This window comes from Aspergillus terreus, genomic scaffold, assembly GCF_000149615.1.
Source record: "Aspergillus terreus NIH2624 scaffold_12 genomic scaffold, whole genome shotgun sequence".
NCBI lineage: Eukaryota > Fungi > Ascomycota > Eurotiomycetes > Eurotiales > Aspergillaceae > Aspergillus > Aspergillus terreus.
The window spans coordinates 264,205-277,751 of record NT_165935.1 but is presented as its reverse complement, the minus strand read 5'-3'; the positions used below and the strand labels follow the sequence as shown (position 1 = coordinate 277,751).

Sequence of the window (13,547 nt, the reverse complement as noted above, 5' to 3'; positions counted from 1 at the left end):
CCTGGTAGTAGGAGACAGACCCTGTATTACGGTATCGAATACGTGCCATTCCACGGGAAAATGACCGCAAACGGTGATGTAAATGGGTCCGGTCGAACTTGGGCCACTGCCAAGATACCTCCAATGTCGGTATCTGCATGAGATTTCTACGGAGTACAGTAGTTACATACTGTAGGTTAGTACTCTGTACAGTTGGGCAGGTACCTAGTATGGAGGTACTAATTCTAGTGGCATGATAGTATTAACCAATAATAACACTGATAAGTATGGTTAACACCATATCCACCATTATCACTCATCCCATTGTACTCCGTATGTCCTCTTGGTTCATGATATCAGGAGACATCACTATCGGTCCAACGGGGCGGTACAGTAATGATGATGACGGAGGACGGGGGGCCCGGTTATCCACTTCAACATTAATATTCACCTAGTTTGGACCACACGGCCTCCAGTTCTCCCCTTCCTGAAGCCGACACAACCCACACAACGTGGAACGTATTTTGCATTTTCTATGTTCAATGAGGAGCCTCGTTCTATCTTCTGGGATCTGCACCTGACAGGAGAGCTAGAGAGTCCTGTCGGTGTATGGACGACGTAAGATACGCAGTCCTATGTGACACGTCAACCATGGGCCGGATCCGACCAGCACACAGAATCCCAAGTCATCGAGGACATTAGCAGGAAAATCGTCCCATCCTCGCTTGTCTTTCTTACTGGTCTCGGGAAGAACACACCATCAATCCAGGGCACGCTAGGTAAATTTCATGCAGTCACATGAATGGGTCTTACCGCGTAATTACCCGAGTGTTTCCTGCTGTGAACATTGCCATCGAATGTTTTCGGTCAACCTATCCGTCTCACAGTCTTCCGGGAGCATTCTTGATTCGAGATGTTTTATCCAGTCAATGTCGTGAAGGCATTGGGACAGATGCAGGCAGAAAGTATCTGCCCATATCATCGCAATGGCTTCGAATCTTTTTAAGTCCTTTTACAACCGGTACCAACGAGGTATAGAATATGAAGATTCAATCCCTACGAGGTACATACCTGAATATCTCATCGTCATACAACAATGCCATGTACAGTATGAGCTTTCTATCGTTTTACGCCACTTCTCATCGTGGATCATGCCATGTTTCCCTTCGTGGCATTAAACAGCGGAGGCTGAATCTAACCCCAACTAGTCTGGGGCCCATGCTTGTCACGATCCGATGATTGGCGTCCCCTCCGGTTTCTTAGTGCGCAAGGGTCTTCTCTTCCCAAAAGGGAAAATATGCTGTCCTCTCCCTCAATACACTGGGTGAGCCATTCTTTTCATCTATGTAGAGTAGGCAGTATTATAATGGTTCTATGCATCTACGTTTGCCTCTGTGAAGCACTCTAACTGTGGAAGACGAGGTTGAACATCGATGATCATGTGACCCTGCGTGGGAGACTTCCCAAAATGGTAAGGTGATTCATGTACATCTCAACGTCAACAAACCTCACAGCACTCCTCCGCCATCTAGCCCTCTATCATTGAACTTTCAAGCAGAAACGCTGGATTTTTTCATGAAATACTAGAACTAAACAACTGACACGTCTTTTACTTCCCGCACTTTACCCACTTGGTCGTGATATATATTTCTCCATGGACAACGTGGATTCAGACCAGACTAAACCCATCCCAGCATACTACTGCTGCTATCTTCTACGATCGACTGTCAACAAACGCGCAGGACTATATGTCGGGTCCACCCCTAACCCTCCCCGACGACTTCCTCAACACAATGGTCTCTCAAAAGGAGGTGCGAAGAAGACCGCAACCAAAAATCGGCCTTGGGAGATGGTCCTCCTGGTGGAGGGATTCATGAGCCGCACTGCTGCACTACAATTCGAGTATGGACCACAAATATCTCTTACATGGCTTGTCTCTGATATGATGTAGATGGGCATGGCAACATGAAGACTCACGCCACATGTCCAAAGGCGAACCCGGAAACACAAAGCGGCGTCAACGCCCTCGGCGATCATTAACCGCCAATTTGGAAAAACTACACTCGCTCCTACAATCGCCATGCTTCTCACGCTGGCCTCTCAACATACGCATCTTCGCTTCAGACGTGTATCAGCTATGGCGTGTCTGGTGTGATCGGGCCAATGGCACCATCCCAGAGCATATCCGAACCATCCCCGATGGAAACTGTCCTCACAATAGCCCCGAGCCAGAAACCGACCATCCTAGAGTGGGCAGCATCGACGGGATCCAGACCGACTACAGCAAGATACAAGATTACCTAGAAAAGGCGGTGTTTCTACTAGACGACCCGAATGAGCTACACTGCAAAGTATGTGAAGCACAGGCCAAACCGGAGAAAGAACTGGTGATTGTGTGCCCGCAGGCAAGCTGCTTCGGTATCAGTCATTTATTGTGTCTTTCTGCCAGGTTTCTAAAATCTTCCAATGACCCCAACCAGTTAGTCCCCAGATCTGGGACTTGCCCAGCGTGCAGCAAGCTTGTCCAGTGGCCATTGATGATGCAGGAGTTGAGTTTCCGGACCCGCGGAGGCAAGGAGGTGCAGGTGATACTCAGGAAGAAGGCAAGGAGTGATAAGCGGAAAGCTGCCGCGGCTAGACCGGCCGAAATTGACGCCAACACTGCCTCAAACGAACCCCTCGAATCGACTGCACAAGCGTTCGACCGTCTAAATGAAAACGTTCACCAAGACGTTCTAGACGAAGACTGGGCCGAGGAACTAGACTGTGCATCAGAAGATGATACCAACGAACGGCTAAAGACAGGTTCGAAAGACCAACAAAGGGTAGAAATCGTCATTGAGGATAGCGATGAGGACGACCTAGAATTCTTATGATGAATTCCCAATTTATGACATTCAGACTGCAATGGGTCCGAGTTTTCTCAAAGGACCGATTCGACCCAAGCAGGCGATGCGGTCCTCTACAGCCTTCCGCATGTCCTGTGCCACGTCCTGGAATGATCTCCCAGCATCGATGACAGTCACATCCCCCCTTGGCTGAAGATCGAAGATCGTCTTGAAGAGTTCGCGCACACGGGTCTGCATGGTCTCGTTTTCGTACCGTTCAGCACCAAACCCACCGCGTTTTGCGGCTTCTTCAGGGGTGATCTGGAGGAAAAGGCACAGATCTGGTCGTGGAAGTCCTACTTCCGGTTGCCAGGCCCACCCCAAAGACAAGCTGGGGTTGCCCTTAGCGGCCGAATACACAGCCCCGGAGTAAGAATAGCGGTCCACGATCACAGTGGTTCCATTGTCGACATCTCGCTCGATACTCTGAGCCACCTCCCACCGGTTGGCGGAGAAGAGAAGGTGGATGGAGTGGTCATCCATCTGCGACTGTCCACGGAGGTAGCTGTCAATCATTTTCCCAATGGCAGTTGTCCGATCTGACGCTGATCAATACTTGATCAAATTGATAGATCTGGGAAGTTTACCTGGGAACCGAATGTATTTGACCGTATGACCTGATTTCTGTAGCACATCGCGAAGGGCTTCGCATTGGCTTGATTTGCCCGCTCGATCGAGGCCTTCGACCACAATGAGGGCCCCGCGCTGTCCGGAGAGTTGTGTCGCCATTGCGTATAAACTGATGCAATATTTACCAAGAACTGAGTCTGAATCTGCGTTGTATGGCTCACAATACACCGATGTTGTCGAGAGAAAGGAAGTGATGGAGTGGAACGCGGGAGTCTGTTTTCCAGGCACCCTCAGGCACCAACCGCAGATCGGCGATAAATGGTGGGACCGCCGCGATCATTATTTCTCTTCCCCGACGCTGTCAATCAATCCCCAGACATTCAACACCTCAACCTCTCGTCACCCGCCATGGACCCGGAGACCTCGCCGTCTACTCCACATGCAATGGTCAATTTCACGCTCCTGACCCCCAGCACGGCCTCCGTCCTCACACCACGCCTGGGCACTCTGGCCTTTGCGGGCAGAAAACCCATCTCTACGCCGAACTTCGTCCCATTGACCTCGCGAGGCGCTGTGTCGCATGTCTCGCATGATGTGATGCGCGAGCAGACTGCTATTGGCAGTCTATATTTCGGATTAGAAGATTGTATGTTCTACTAGCCCACGCATGGATCAATTAGCCTCTTCTCCCGGGCTATACCCCGCCAGCGACGCTGACATTGACGCCCACCGGGGCTCAGATCAGTCATAGAAAGACAGGAAAAGAAACGAACCGTACCCATATACAACATCCCCACCGCATCGCACGAATCGGCCCTCCGCAAATTTACCAGCTTCCCTGATGACTTCCTCCTGATCCTGGGCCCCCGTCGCGTGCCTCCCATTCCCTGCGCTCCAGACAACACGCCGAACTCGATCTCCATCCTCACCTCGGTAGGCTTCCGCCAGCTCGACGCGAACCAATATATCGAAGCGGTGCAGAAACTCCGCCCCGACATCGTGGTCGGAATGGCCGATCTGGTCCTGGGCAAGCGCGCCGGCAGCAAGCGACAGGGGAAAATGGTCGACCGCACCCACGCATACACCATGCACGGCACCGACAAACTATACGCCTCTTCGGACTCCCCCTCCAGCGCGGCCTACTTCGCCCCCGTGCTGCCCCTCGAGAACACCCAACAGTCGCTGTACCTAGAGGAACTGGAGGGCGACGAGCTCCGCCCCCACGTCTCCGGGCTCGCGCTGTACGACACCATTTCGCTGTCCATCGTCCCCGAGACCCTGGGCACGCTGCCGCGCGTGCTGTTCGACGAACCCGCCTCACCGCATGACATCCTACGCCAGGTCGCCCTGGGCGCCGACCTCGTCACCATCCCGTTCCTCGGCGCCGTATCCGACGCCGGCATTGCCCTGGACTTTGTCTTCCCCCCTCCCCCTCACTCTTCCGACGGGCCTACCCCCAAAGACCAGCCTCTGGCCTTCGATCTGTGGTCCTCAGAGTATAAAACGGATATCGCTCCGCTCCAACAGGATTGCGGCTGCTATGCATGCCGCAGCCACCACCGCGCGTACATCAACCACCTGCTCCACGCAAAGGAGATGCTGGCCTGGACGCTACTGCAGCTCCACAACTACCACGTCATGGATCGGTTCTTCGCCGCTATCCGTGAGAGCATCCAGCGCGGCACCTTCGAAGCCGACGTCCAGGCCTTCCAGCGCACGTATGCTTCCGAATTGCCGGAGAAGACCGGCCAGGGCCCAAGGTGAGTGCTCTGTCTCCGTCTCCCTTCTCCTTACCCGCCTTGGTATGTGTGCGACATGGACTAACGAGTTGCAGACTCCGGGGACACCATCTCCCCGCGACGGGTCCTCATGCACCGCGACGTGCCCGCGCATGGGGCAGACTGGACGATGCGGTGACGCGGTTCTCTGAGTCGCCGTCTGCCGTGGCGACGCCAGATACGGGGGCGGATGGTCTTGAAGAGCGGGGTTTTGCTGAGAAGCAGTCTGCATAGGGGTGATTCCATATACTAAAGTTTATGCATATTGGATTTGGCTGCGGAGCTGCGGAGTTACGGTCTTATTCACATCATCGCGGGTTGCACAGCAGGGAAGATATAACGATATATACCATGCAATAAACACCTTTCAAAACGATAATGCGGCTGCTTTTCTATGTTATTCAACCCCCAGGAAATAGCTACAGACGATAGAAATATGCTTGATTGTCCACAAGAGGTCAGACGTGACCTGGACATGAAGTACTTGGCCCGTCGCGGGTATACAAACTACGAGCACATGCGATTGGCACCATTTAGCAGTTGACCAGCTCCCTCCACATGAACTTCTTCTCATCCTCCTCTTCCTTGGACCCCATCTCCGTGCCGGCGCCAAAATCCTGGCCGACCACACACACCAACCAGACGTCGTTCTTGGTCTCCTCGAGGAAGCGCTCCGTCGGCGAGCCGCGGGGGTAGATACGGCGCCACTCGTCCCAGATGCGGTAGGCCTCGTCGCCCCAGGCGCGGAAACTGACCTCTTCAATAATGGTGGGGGTGACGATCTCCTTGCCGCGGAAGACACCCCAGGTCACAGCGTTGACATTGTTGGGGTTCATTTCGATGGGGTCAGCGTCGGACGTCTGGGCGGGCAGCGACGACTCGAAGTCACCGTTGGCATTTGTAGCGAACCATGCAAGCTTCTCGTGGCCGTGTTTTTGGAGCATCGGCTTAAGGGCCGTTTGGTAGTCTTTGGTGGGACAGAAAAACTCGACGAACGGCTTCTGGAAGACGAAGCCTTCGCGCGGGGGACCCCAGCCAAAAATTGGGTCGTCGCTGCGGACGCCGTTCACGGCCGGTTGCGACGCCAGCGTCCACCATCCCTTGCCATCGATGAGCTGTAGTAGCTCCGGTCGAATGGTCTCGGTCTCCGGGTTCAAGCCGCCGCTTCCTTCTTCGGCGCCACCCTCCGACCACGGGACCATGTGCAGCTCGCCCGAGACGTGGCGGCGGAATAGCGTGTTGATGTCGTCACGCGTGACGGGATAGCCCCAGATGCGATGGGCGACGGACGGCGTGACGTGTAGGGACGGGCCGTAGCCGTCGATTTCACCGAAGGCGGGAGAGCGAGCATCACCCCAACGTCCGTTGGGGAAGTCATCCCAGGTAGCCTCACGGCCGAGCGCTCCAAGACCTTCGGAAATTTGGAGGGTGGTGGTGCGGTCTGGGGGCATGGCGGGCACACCAGCGCTGGTCGCGGGGGCTTCGTGTGAGACGGAGTCCTTGGAAGATTCGTTGGACACTTCTCTGTCGACAATGACTCGATTGTGCGGGAGGGAGTTGATGGACGAGCGTCTTCTCGCCAGCGTGCGGATGGGGATGCCATTGGGAGCGACATAGGACGAAGAGTCGAGGGCTGAGAGGCTGCCGCCATCCACGAGCGCATCTTCGTCGCCCGCCTCCGTGTAGGGAGGGATGAGATCGCACCGCTCAAGGATGAAGGACACTGTTTTCTCGAGGTTCAGAGTGTAGAAGTGGAACCCGCGCAGTCCAGGACAAGGGATGTCGCGCATTCCGTCAACTAGGTCTTTGAGGATGTCGACACCGATGCGCTTCACAGCATCATCATCGTGTCGCACTTCCTCCAACCTGGAAAGGATCTGGGGTGGGATCTTGACATGACTGAGCTTGGTGACTCTCGTCAAGATCTTGTAGCTGTGGATGGGCATCAAGCCAGGAATGATGGGGATGGTCTTGAACGCCCCCGATTCGTGGTTTCGTAACATGTTCTCGAACTTGGTATAAGCATCAATGTCGTAAGTCAGTTGAGTCATTATAAAGTCGGCGCCAGCCTGGGTCTTCTCGACCAGATACGGGAGGTCTCTCTCGGGATCCTGGACGTCCTGGAAAGAATCGGCGGGATGGCCCTCCGGGTAGGCGGCCACACCAATGCAGAAGTAGTCCCCGTGCTGTTGACGAATGTACCGCACCAGATCCACGGCGAACGTAAAGTCCTTGTTGCTATCATCTTCGCCGTGCATGTTGTACTCCTCACTGCGCGGCGGGTCTCCACGAAGGGCCAGGATATTTCGGATTCCCAACACCTTGGCTTCCTCCAACGCCTTGTCCACCAAGCCGCGACTCATGTTCGTGCACGTCAGATGCAAGCATGTTGTCAATTGCAGTTGACGCTGGCAGATCTCGGCCAGCTCGAGGGATCTTGCGGCGGTGCTTCCTCCGGCGCCCCAGGTCACCGTCACAAAGAGTGGTCGCAACGCCTGGGCCATACGCTCCAGACGGGCTTGGAGATTGGCAAAACCCTATAATGCATATAGTTTGTCAGTAGTGCATCGCGAGAGACCTCCAGTGCGGGCGGAGGACGAGGAGGGGTACCCCACCATCTGAGTCTTCGGCGGGAAAAACTCCAGCGAGAAGTAGTTGGAGTCCGGCGGCAGAGCCGCGATCTTGTCTGTGATCTTCTCCATGATTGTCTCCGGGGTGACTCTGGAGAAGGGGAGAGGGAGGGTAGTGAGGGAGTGGAAGACGCAGTCGTTGTAGGAGATTGCCGGGGGGGAAGTTCTTCGGGGAGGGAAAGTCGGGCGGAGTTGGCTGGTGGCTGCTTTGTAACCCGTCACTCTCCAACAGCGATTCATGGGAGTACTTTTGGACAATGCGAAACCATTGAATACCGCAATGCCCTAATAGGACTTTCAGTCGTCTGCATTATGATCTCTAGACAATGTCAAGTCTCTGAAGAATTTGATAGAGACAGGTAGAATGCAAACAGCACAAACAGGTGCAATACGAGGCGCATCAACGGATTATCGTCGCATCACTGCTGATCAACACCAGGTTCCCTCAGACAGTCTGAGAATCATTCAGGATATCTGAACTGAACCGTCATTTTATATACAATATGTCATTGCGCCGATCAACCCTCCGCTTCTCCCTACGCCTCACATCTCCTCTCAAATCCAGCAGTCGCCGTTTCTTTGCAACATCGCAGTCACCACCGAACGACGCTCAATCCCGTCTACGCAGACTGAATGACCGTCTTCCTCGCTTCCTCCGCTCTTACACAACTCCATTGATTGGCGCCCCCGGAACACATATCACGTCCTTCCTCATCCTCCACGAGCTGACTGCCATCGTACCTCTATTCGGACTCGTCGCTGCATTCCACTATGGAAACTGGCTTCCGGACCTGACTTCCAGCACAGCCTTCGAGGAAGGCACACGACGATTTGGACGATGGTTGCGCAAGAAAGGTTGGATTGAAGAAGACATTGATATGGCTACCGTCACGGCGGACGGTTCTACGACTGAGCACCCCCACGGAGACAGAGAGAAAAAAGGCGTTCGGCTGGTGCTGGAGTTTGCGACGGCCTACGCGGTGACCAAGGCTTTACTTCCTATTCGAATTGCTGCGAGCGTATGGGCCACGCCTTGGTTCGCCCGGGTCGTGCTGAGCCCCGTTGGCAGAGGGGTCCGAAGGGTGTTCGGACGAAAGTAGGTGGGTGACTGGCGTGGTTGCGAGCCACCTATCCTGGATTGGAAATGTACTATAGGAGCAGATTTGTGGAGGATCTAGATTCTCATCGCATCTTTTATTTGGATTGGATTAACCGCCCCTTCAGGCGGCTACTTCAAATCGAGACGAGATATCTAGTTCTCGTAGATCCAGGCGTGCTGGGCGAGCTTGTAGGTCTGGAGCTCCTCCTTCTTGAACCAGAGAGCAATCTCCTTCTGGGCAGACTCGACGCTGTCGGAGCCGTGGCAGACGTTGCGGCCGACATCCTATGGAAACTGTTAGTGACATGCAGGGGAGCACAGGGTCGGACAGCCTTACGATGGCGTAGTCACCACGGATGGTGCCGGGGGCAGAGGCAAGGGGGTTGGTGGCACCGAGGATGGCTGGGAACACAACAGTTAGTGCATACGGTTTCTCGCAGGGACAGCTCCAAAAACGTACCACGACCAGTCTTGACGACGTCCTTACCCTCCCAGACCATGGCGCAGACGGGGCCGCTCAGCATGTAGGAGATGAGGCCGGGGAAGAAGGGCTTGGAGCTCAGGTCGGCGTAGTGCTGCTCAAGGAGGGACTTCTCGGGGGAGACGAGCTTCATGGCAGCGAGCTTGTAGCCGCGGTTCTGGAAGCGGGTGATGATGGGGCCAATGAGTCCGCGCTGTCATGAGGCGTTAGTGGCTGTTGCGATTGACCAATTGATGTTGATGAAAGTCATCAAGTCGTACCTGGACACCATCGGGCTTGACGGCAATGAAGCTGAGGCATTGTTAGCTATGGCGGGGATGGACAAAGAATGGGATTGAAGAACAATGGGGAAGAGACGTAAGGTAGATCATGGGTGACTTACGTCTGCTCGGTGTTGGACATCTTGAAGATGGGGGTTTAGAGATGCAATTGGAATACTGCAAGGGAGAGTGGGATGAACAAGAAGAAGAGAAAAACGGAAGAAGTTGAGTTGGCGTGAAAAATATTAGGGAGCCGCCGCAGCCGTGGGGCTTGGATGCCTGAGAGCCTTGCGGCCTTGTGGCCTGATGTCTTGTATGGCTGCCTGACGGCCTGAATCCCCGGCTTCCCCCACTGGGTATAGCGTCCGAGGGAGCTTTCCCCGTCCCCTCGGATAACAACAAGTACTAACTGGTCTGGCCAGCTGGAACTCCCGCTCCACCACCATCTTCTCCCTTTCCCTTCACATCCCTCACTTCTCCGGATAGCTTCGTGTGTCTGGCCTTCAGCTCTGGTAGATGCAGGTCAACACACCAATTGCCGCAATTCTTTGTACTTTCAGAGGTTGAGTGTCTCTGATTGCGTCCCTTAGCTCACATCATGGCCGCGCTTCGGTCATTGCCCCCCCGCTGGACCCTACTACTGTCCTTGGTCATCCTACTGGGATGCCTCATTATCCCCGGTGGTACGTTATCTTAGGTCTATGTGATACGACAGAATTTTATGATTAACGCGATCAATCTGCTCTAGTCGCGGTGAAGCACGAGAACTTCAAGAAATGCTCGCAATCTGGCTTCTGTAAGCGGAACCGCGCTTTCGCCGACGACGTCTCCGCAAAAGGCTCCTCTTGGACCTCTCCTTACGAGCTCGAACCGTCATCTCTCCATTTTAAGGACGGAAAACTGGAGGGAACCATTCTCAAGTCCGTCTCCGACAATGAGAAGGTCCGACTCCCGCTTGTCGTGTCCTTCCTGGAATCTGGTGCCGCTCGGGTCATCGTCGATGAGGAGAAGCGATTGAAAGGAGATATCGAGCTGCGCCACAACAGCCCCGCCCGCAAGGAGCGCTATTATGATGCCGAAAAATGGGTTCTTGTTGGTGGTCTGGACGCAAGTAAGACTGCGACGTTGAGCTCGGAATCGGAAGCCGGATACACCAAGATCTCCTATGGTCCGGACAACAAGTTTCAAGCCATTATCCGCCACGCACCCTTTTCCATGGAATTCCAAAGGGACGGCGAAACCCATGTGCAATTGAATAACAAGGGCTTTCTCAATTTGGAGCACTGGCGGGCAAAGGTCGACGCCCCGGAAGGTACCGATGCATCTCAGGAAGACCAAAGCACCTGGTGGGAGGAAACATTTGGTGGAAACACCGACTCCAAGCCCCGTGGCCCCGAGAGTGTGGCGATGGATATCACATTCCCTGGATATAGCCATGTCTTCGGTATCCCTGAGCATGCCGACTCACTTTCCTTGAGGGAGACCCGGTAAGTGACACTGCATTTTCATGTATGCATGACCTGGGAGCTGATAAGACAGTAGAGGTGGATCCGGTAACCACGACGAGCCGTACCGTATGTACAATTCGGATGTGTTCGAGTACGAGCTCAACAGTCCCATGACCCTGTATGGCTCTATCCCGCTCATGCAGGCGCACCGTAAAGACTCAACCGTCGGGGTTTTCTGGCTCAATGCTGCTGAAACCTGGGTCGATATTGTCAAGTCTAGCTCATCCAACCCACTCGCCTTGGGCATCGGTGCGAAGACCGATACTCAGAGCCACTGGATGTCCGAGTCTGGACGAATTGACCTGTTTGTTTTCTTGGGACCGTCTCCGCAGGACATCAGCAAGACCTATGGTGAGCTTACTGGTTACACCCAGTTGCCTCAGCATTTCGCCATTGCGTATCACCAGTGCCGCTGGAACTATGTCACCGACGAGGATGTCAAGGATGTGGACCGCAACTTCGACAAATACCAGATCCCGTATGATGTGATCTGGCTTGACATTGAGTACCTCGACGACCGGAAGTACTTCACCTGGGATCCTCTCACGTTCCCCAACCCCATTGGCATGGAGCAGCAACTTGATGACTCCGAACGGAAGCTCGTGGTCATCATCGACCCCCACATCAAAAATTCCGATAAATACACGATTTCCCAGGAGCTGAAGAGCAAGGACCTTGCTACCAAGAACAAGGATGGTGAAATCTACGAAGGTTGGTGCTGGCCCGGTTCGTCGAGCTGGATTGACTGCTTTAACCCCGAGGCGCTGAAGTGGTGGGCTGGATTGTTTAAATACGACAAGTTCAAAGGCACGCTCCCCAACGTCTTCATCTGGAATGATATGAATGAGCCGTCAGTGTTCAATGGTCCTGAGACCACGATGCCGAAGGACAACCTCCATTGGGGCAACTGGGAACACCGTGACGTCCACAACGTTAATGGAATTACCTTTGTCAATGCCACATACGGGGCCATGCTGGAGCGCAAGAAGGGTGAGCTTCGCCGGCCCTTCATCCTTACCCGGTCGTACTACGCTGGTGCGCAACGGATGTCTGCCATGTGGACAGGAGACAACCAAGCCACCTGGGAGCACCTGGCTATGTCTATCCCCATGGTCTTGAACAATGGGATCTCTGGATTTCCGTTCGCCGGTGCCGATGTCGGTGGCTTCTTCCACAACCCGAGCAAGGATCTCCTTACCCGCTGGTACCAGGCTGGTATTTGGTATCCATTCTTCCGCGCCCACGCACACATCGACACCCGTCGGCGAGAGCCTTATCTCATTTCTGAACCCCATCGGTCGATCATTGCTCAGTCAATTCGCCTGAGATATCAGCTCCTCCCGGCTTGGTACACAGCCTTCCATGAGGCGTCCGTCAATGGCACGCCCATTGTGAGGCCGCAGTGGTACGTGCACCCGACCGATGAAGCTGGGTTCGCCATCGACGACCAGCTCTACCTGGGAACTACTGGTCTTCTCACGAAGCCCGTCGTTGCTGAGGGAGTTGATTCGGTCGATATCTACCTTGCGGATGATGAGAAGTACTACGATTACTTCGACTACACTGTCTATCAGGGCGCCGGCAAGAGACATACGGTACCTGCGCCCATTGAGAAGGTGCCGTTGTTGATGCAGGGTGGCCACATCATCCCTCGCAAGGACCGTCCCCGTCGGAGCAGTGGTCTTATGAAGTGGGATCCCTACACTCTGGTCATCGTTCTGGATAAGAACGGCCAGGCCGAAGGCACCGTATATGTGGATGATGGCGAAACCTTTGACTACGAGCGGGGAGCATACATCCACCGGCGATTCAACTTCCGTGACTCTGTCCTCTCATCAGAGGACATTGGTACCCACGGACCGAAGACGGCCGCGTACCTGAAGACCATGGCGGATGTTCGGGTGGAGCGAGTGGTGGTCATTGACCCTCCACAGGAGTGGCAGGGAAAGACGAGCGTGACGGTGATCGAAGAAGGCGCCAAGTCTGCTTCAACCGCTTCCATGGAGTACTACAGCCAGGCGAGCGGAAAGGCCTCGTATGCTGTGGTGAAGAAACCCAACACAAGCATTGGCAAGACGTGGAGGATTGAGTTTTAGACGACAGTTGATAGTTGACGGATATATACGACGTATGCTGGAGCTATAAGAATAGACTTCTCTCGTGAAAGCCTAGACCCAGGTGTAATCACTGTTGTTGATCTCATCCATACTTCGGACTTACTCGATAGTATGACGGAGATTAGTTAACTAAAACGCGGACCCGCTGAGTAAGCGCCAGGGACGATCGCCGAAAAAAAAAGCCCGCGATAAGGAGACGCTTCCGGCCATGCCTGAAGAATTCCTCTGCCTGTCTTG

General features: G+C 54.2%; 6 protein-coding genes across 6 annotated transcripts; 3 read left to right on the top strand and 3 right to left on the bottom strand.

The window, feature by feature from the left end:
- Positions 1–1,633: 1,633 nt before the first annotated feature.
- Positions 1,634–2,855, top strand: ATEG_08070 (structure-specific endonuclease subunit SLX1; the record flags this gene model as incomplete). The annotated part of the gene is made up of 2 exons (XM_001216691.1): positions 1,634–1,881; positions 1,931–2,855. 2 exons carry the CDS (start codon positions 1,634–1,636, stop codon positions 2,853–2,855), a joined length of 1,173 nt encoding a protein of 390 aa, XP_001216691.1.
- Positions 2,856–2,876: 21 nt separating this feature from the next.
- ATEG_08069 (bifunctional thymidylate/uridylate kinase) lies at positions 2,877–3,502 on the bottom strand (the record flags this gene model as incomplete). Its single annotated transcript, XM_001216690.1, has 2 exons — positions 2,877–3,356; positions 3,455–3,502. 2 exons carry the CDS (start codon positions 3,500–3,502, stop codon positions 2,877–2,879), a joined length of 528 nt encoding a protein of 175 aa, XP_001216690.1.
- Positions 3,503–3,845: 343 nt separating this feature from the next.
- ATEG_08068 (tRNA-ribosyltransferase family protein) lies at positions 3,846–5,449 on the top strand (the record flags this gene model as incomplete). The annotated part of the gene is made up of 3 exons (XM_001216689.1): positions 3,846–4,059; positions 4,189–5,197; positions 5,272–5,449. The coding sequence occupies 3 exons, from the start codon at positions 3,846–3,848 to the stop codon at positions 5,447–5,449; spliced, it is 1,401 nt and encodes a 466-aa protein (XP_001216689.1).
- A 299-nt stretch (positions 5,450–5,748) lies between these two features.
- Positions 5,749–7,917, bottom strand: ATEG_08067 (methylenetetrahydrofolate reductase (NAD(P)H) MET12; the record flags this gene model as incomplete). The annotated part of the gene is made up of 2 exons (XM_001216688.1): positions 5,749–7,752; positions 7,831–7,917. The coding sequence occupies 2 exons, from the start codon at positions 7,915–7,917 to the stop codon at positions 5,749–5,751; spliced, it is 2,091 nt and encodes a 696-aa protein (XP_001216688.1).
- A 1,180-nt stretch (positions 7,918–9,097) lies between these two features.
- On the bottom strand, positions 9,098–9,827 carry ATEG_08066 (nucleoside diphosphate kinase; the record flags this gene model as incomplete). The annotated part of the gene is made up of 5 exons (XM_001216687.1): positions 9,098–9,229; positions 9,282–9,346; positions 9,405–9,618; positions 9,686–9,716; positions 9,808–9,827. The coding sequence occupies 5 exons, from the start codon at positions 9,825–9,827 to the stop codon at positions 9,098–9,100; spliced, it is 462 nt and encodes a 153-aa protein (XP_001216687.1).
- A 456-nt stretch (positions 9,828–10,283) lies between these two features.
- On the top strand, positions 10,284–13,289 carry ATEG_08065 (glucan 1,3-alpha-glucosidase ROT2; the record flags this gene model as incomplete). The annotated part of the gene is made up of 3 exons (XM_001216686.1): positions 10,284–10,368; positions 10,434–11,172; positions 11,225–13,289. 3 exons carry the CDS (start codon positions 10,284–10,286, stop codon positions 13,287–13,289), a joined length of 2,889 nt encoding a protein of 962 aa, XP_001216686.1.
- Between the last annotated feature and the right edge of the window lie 258 nt (positions 13,290–13,547).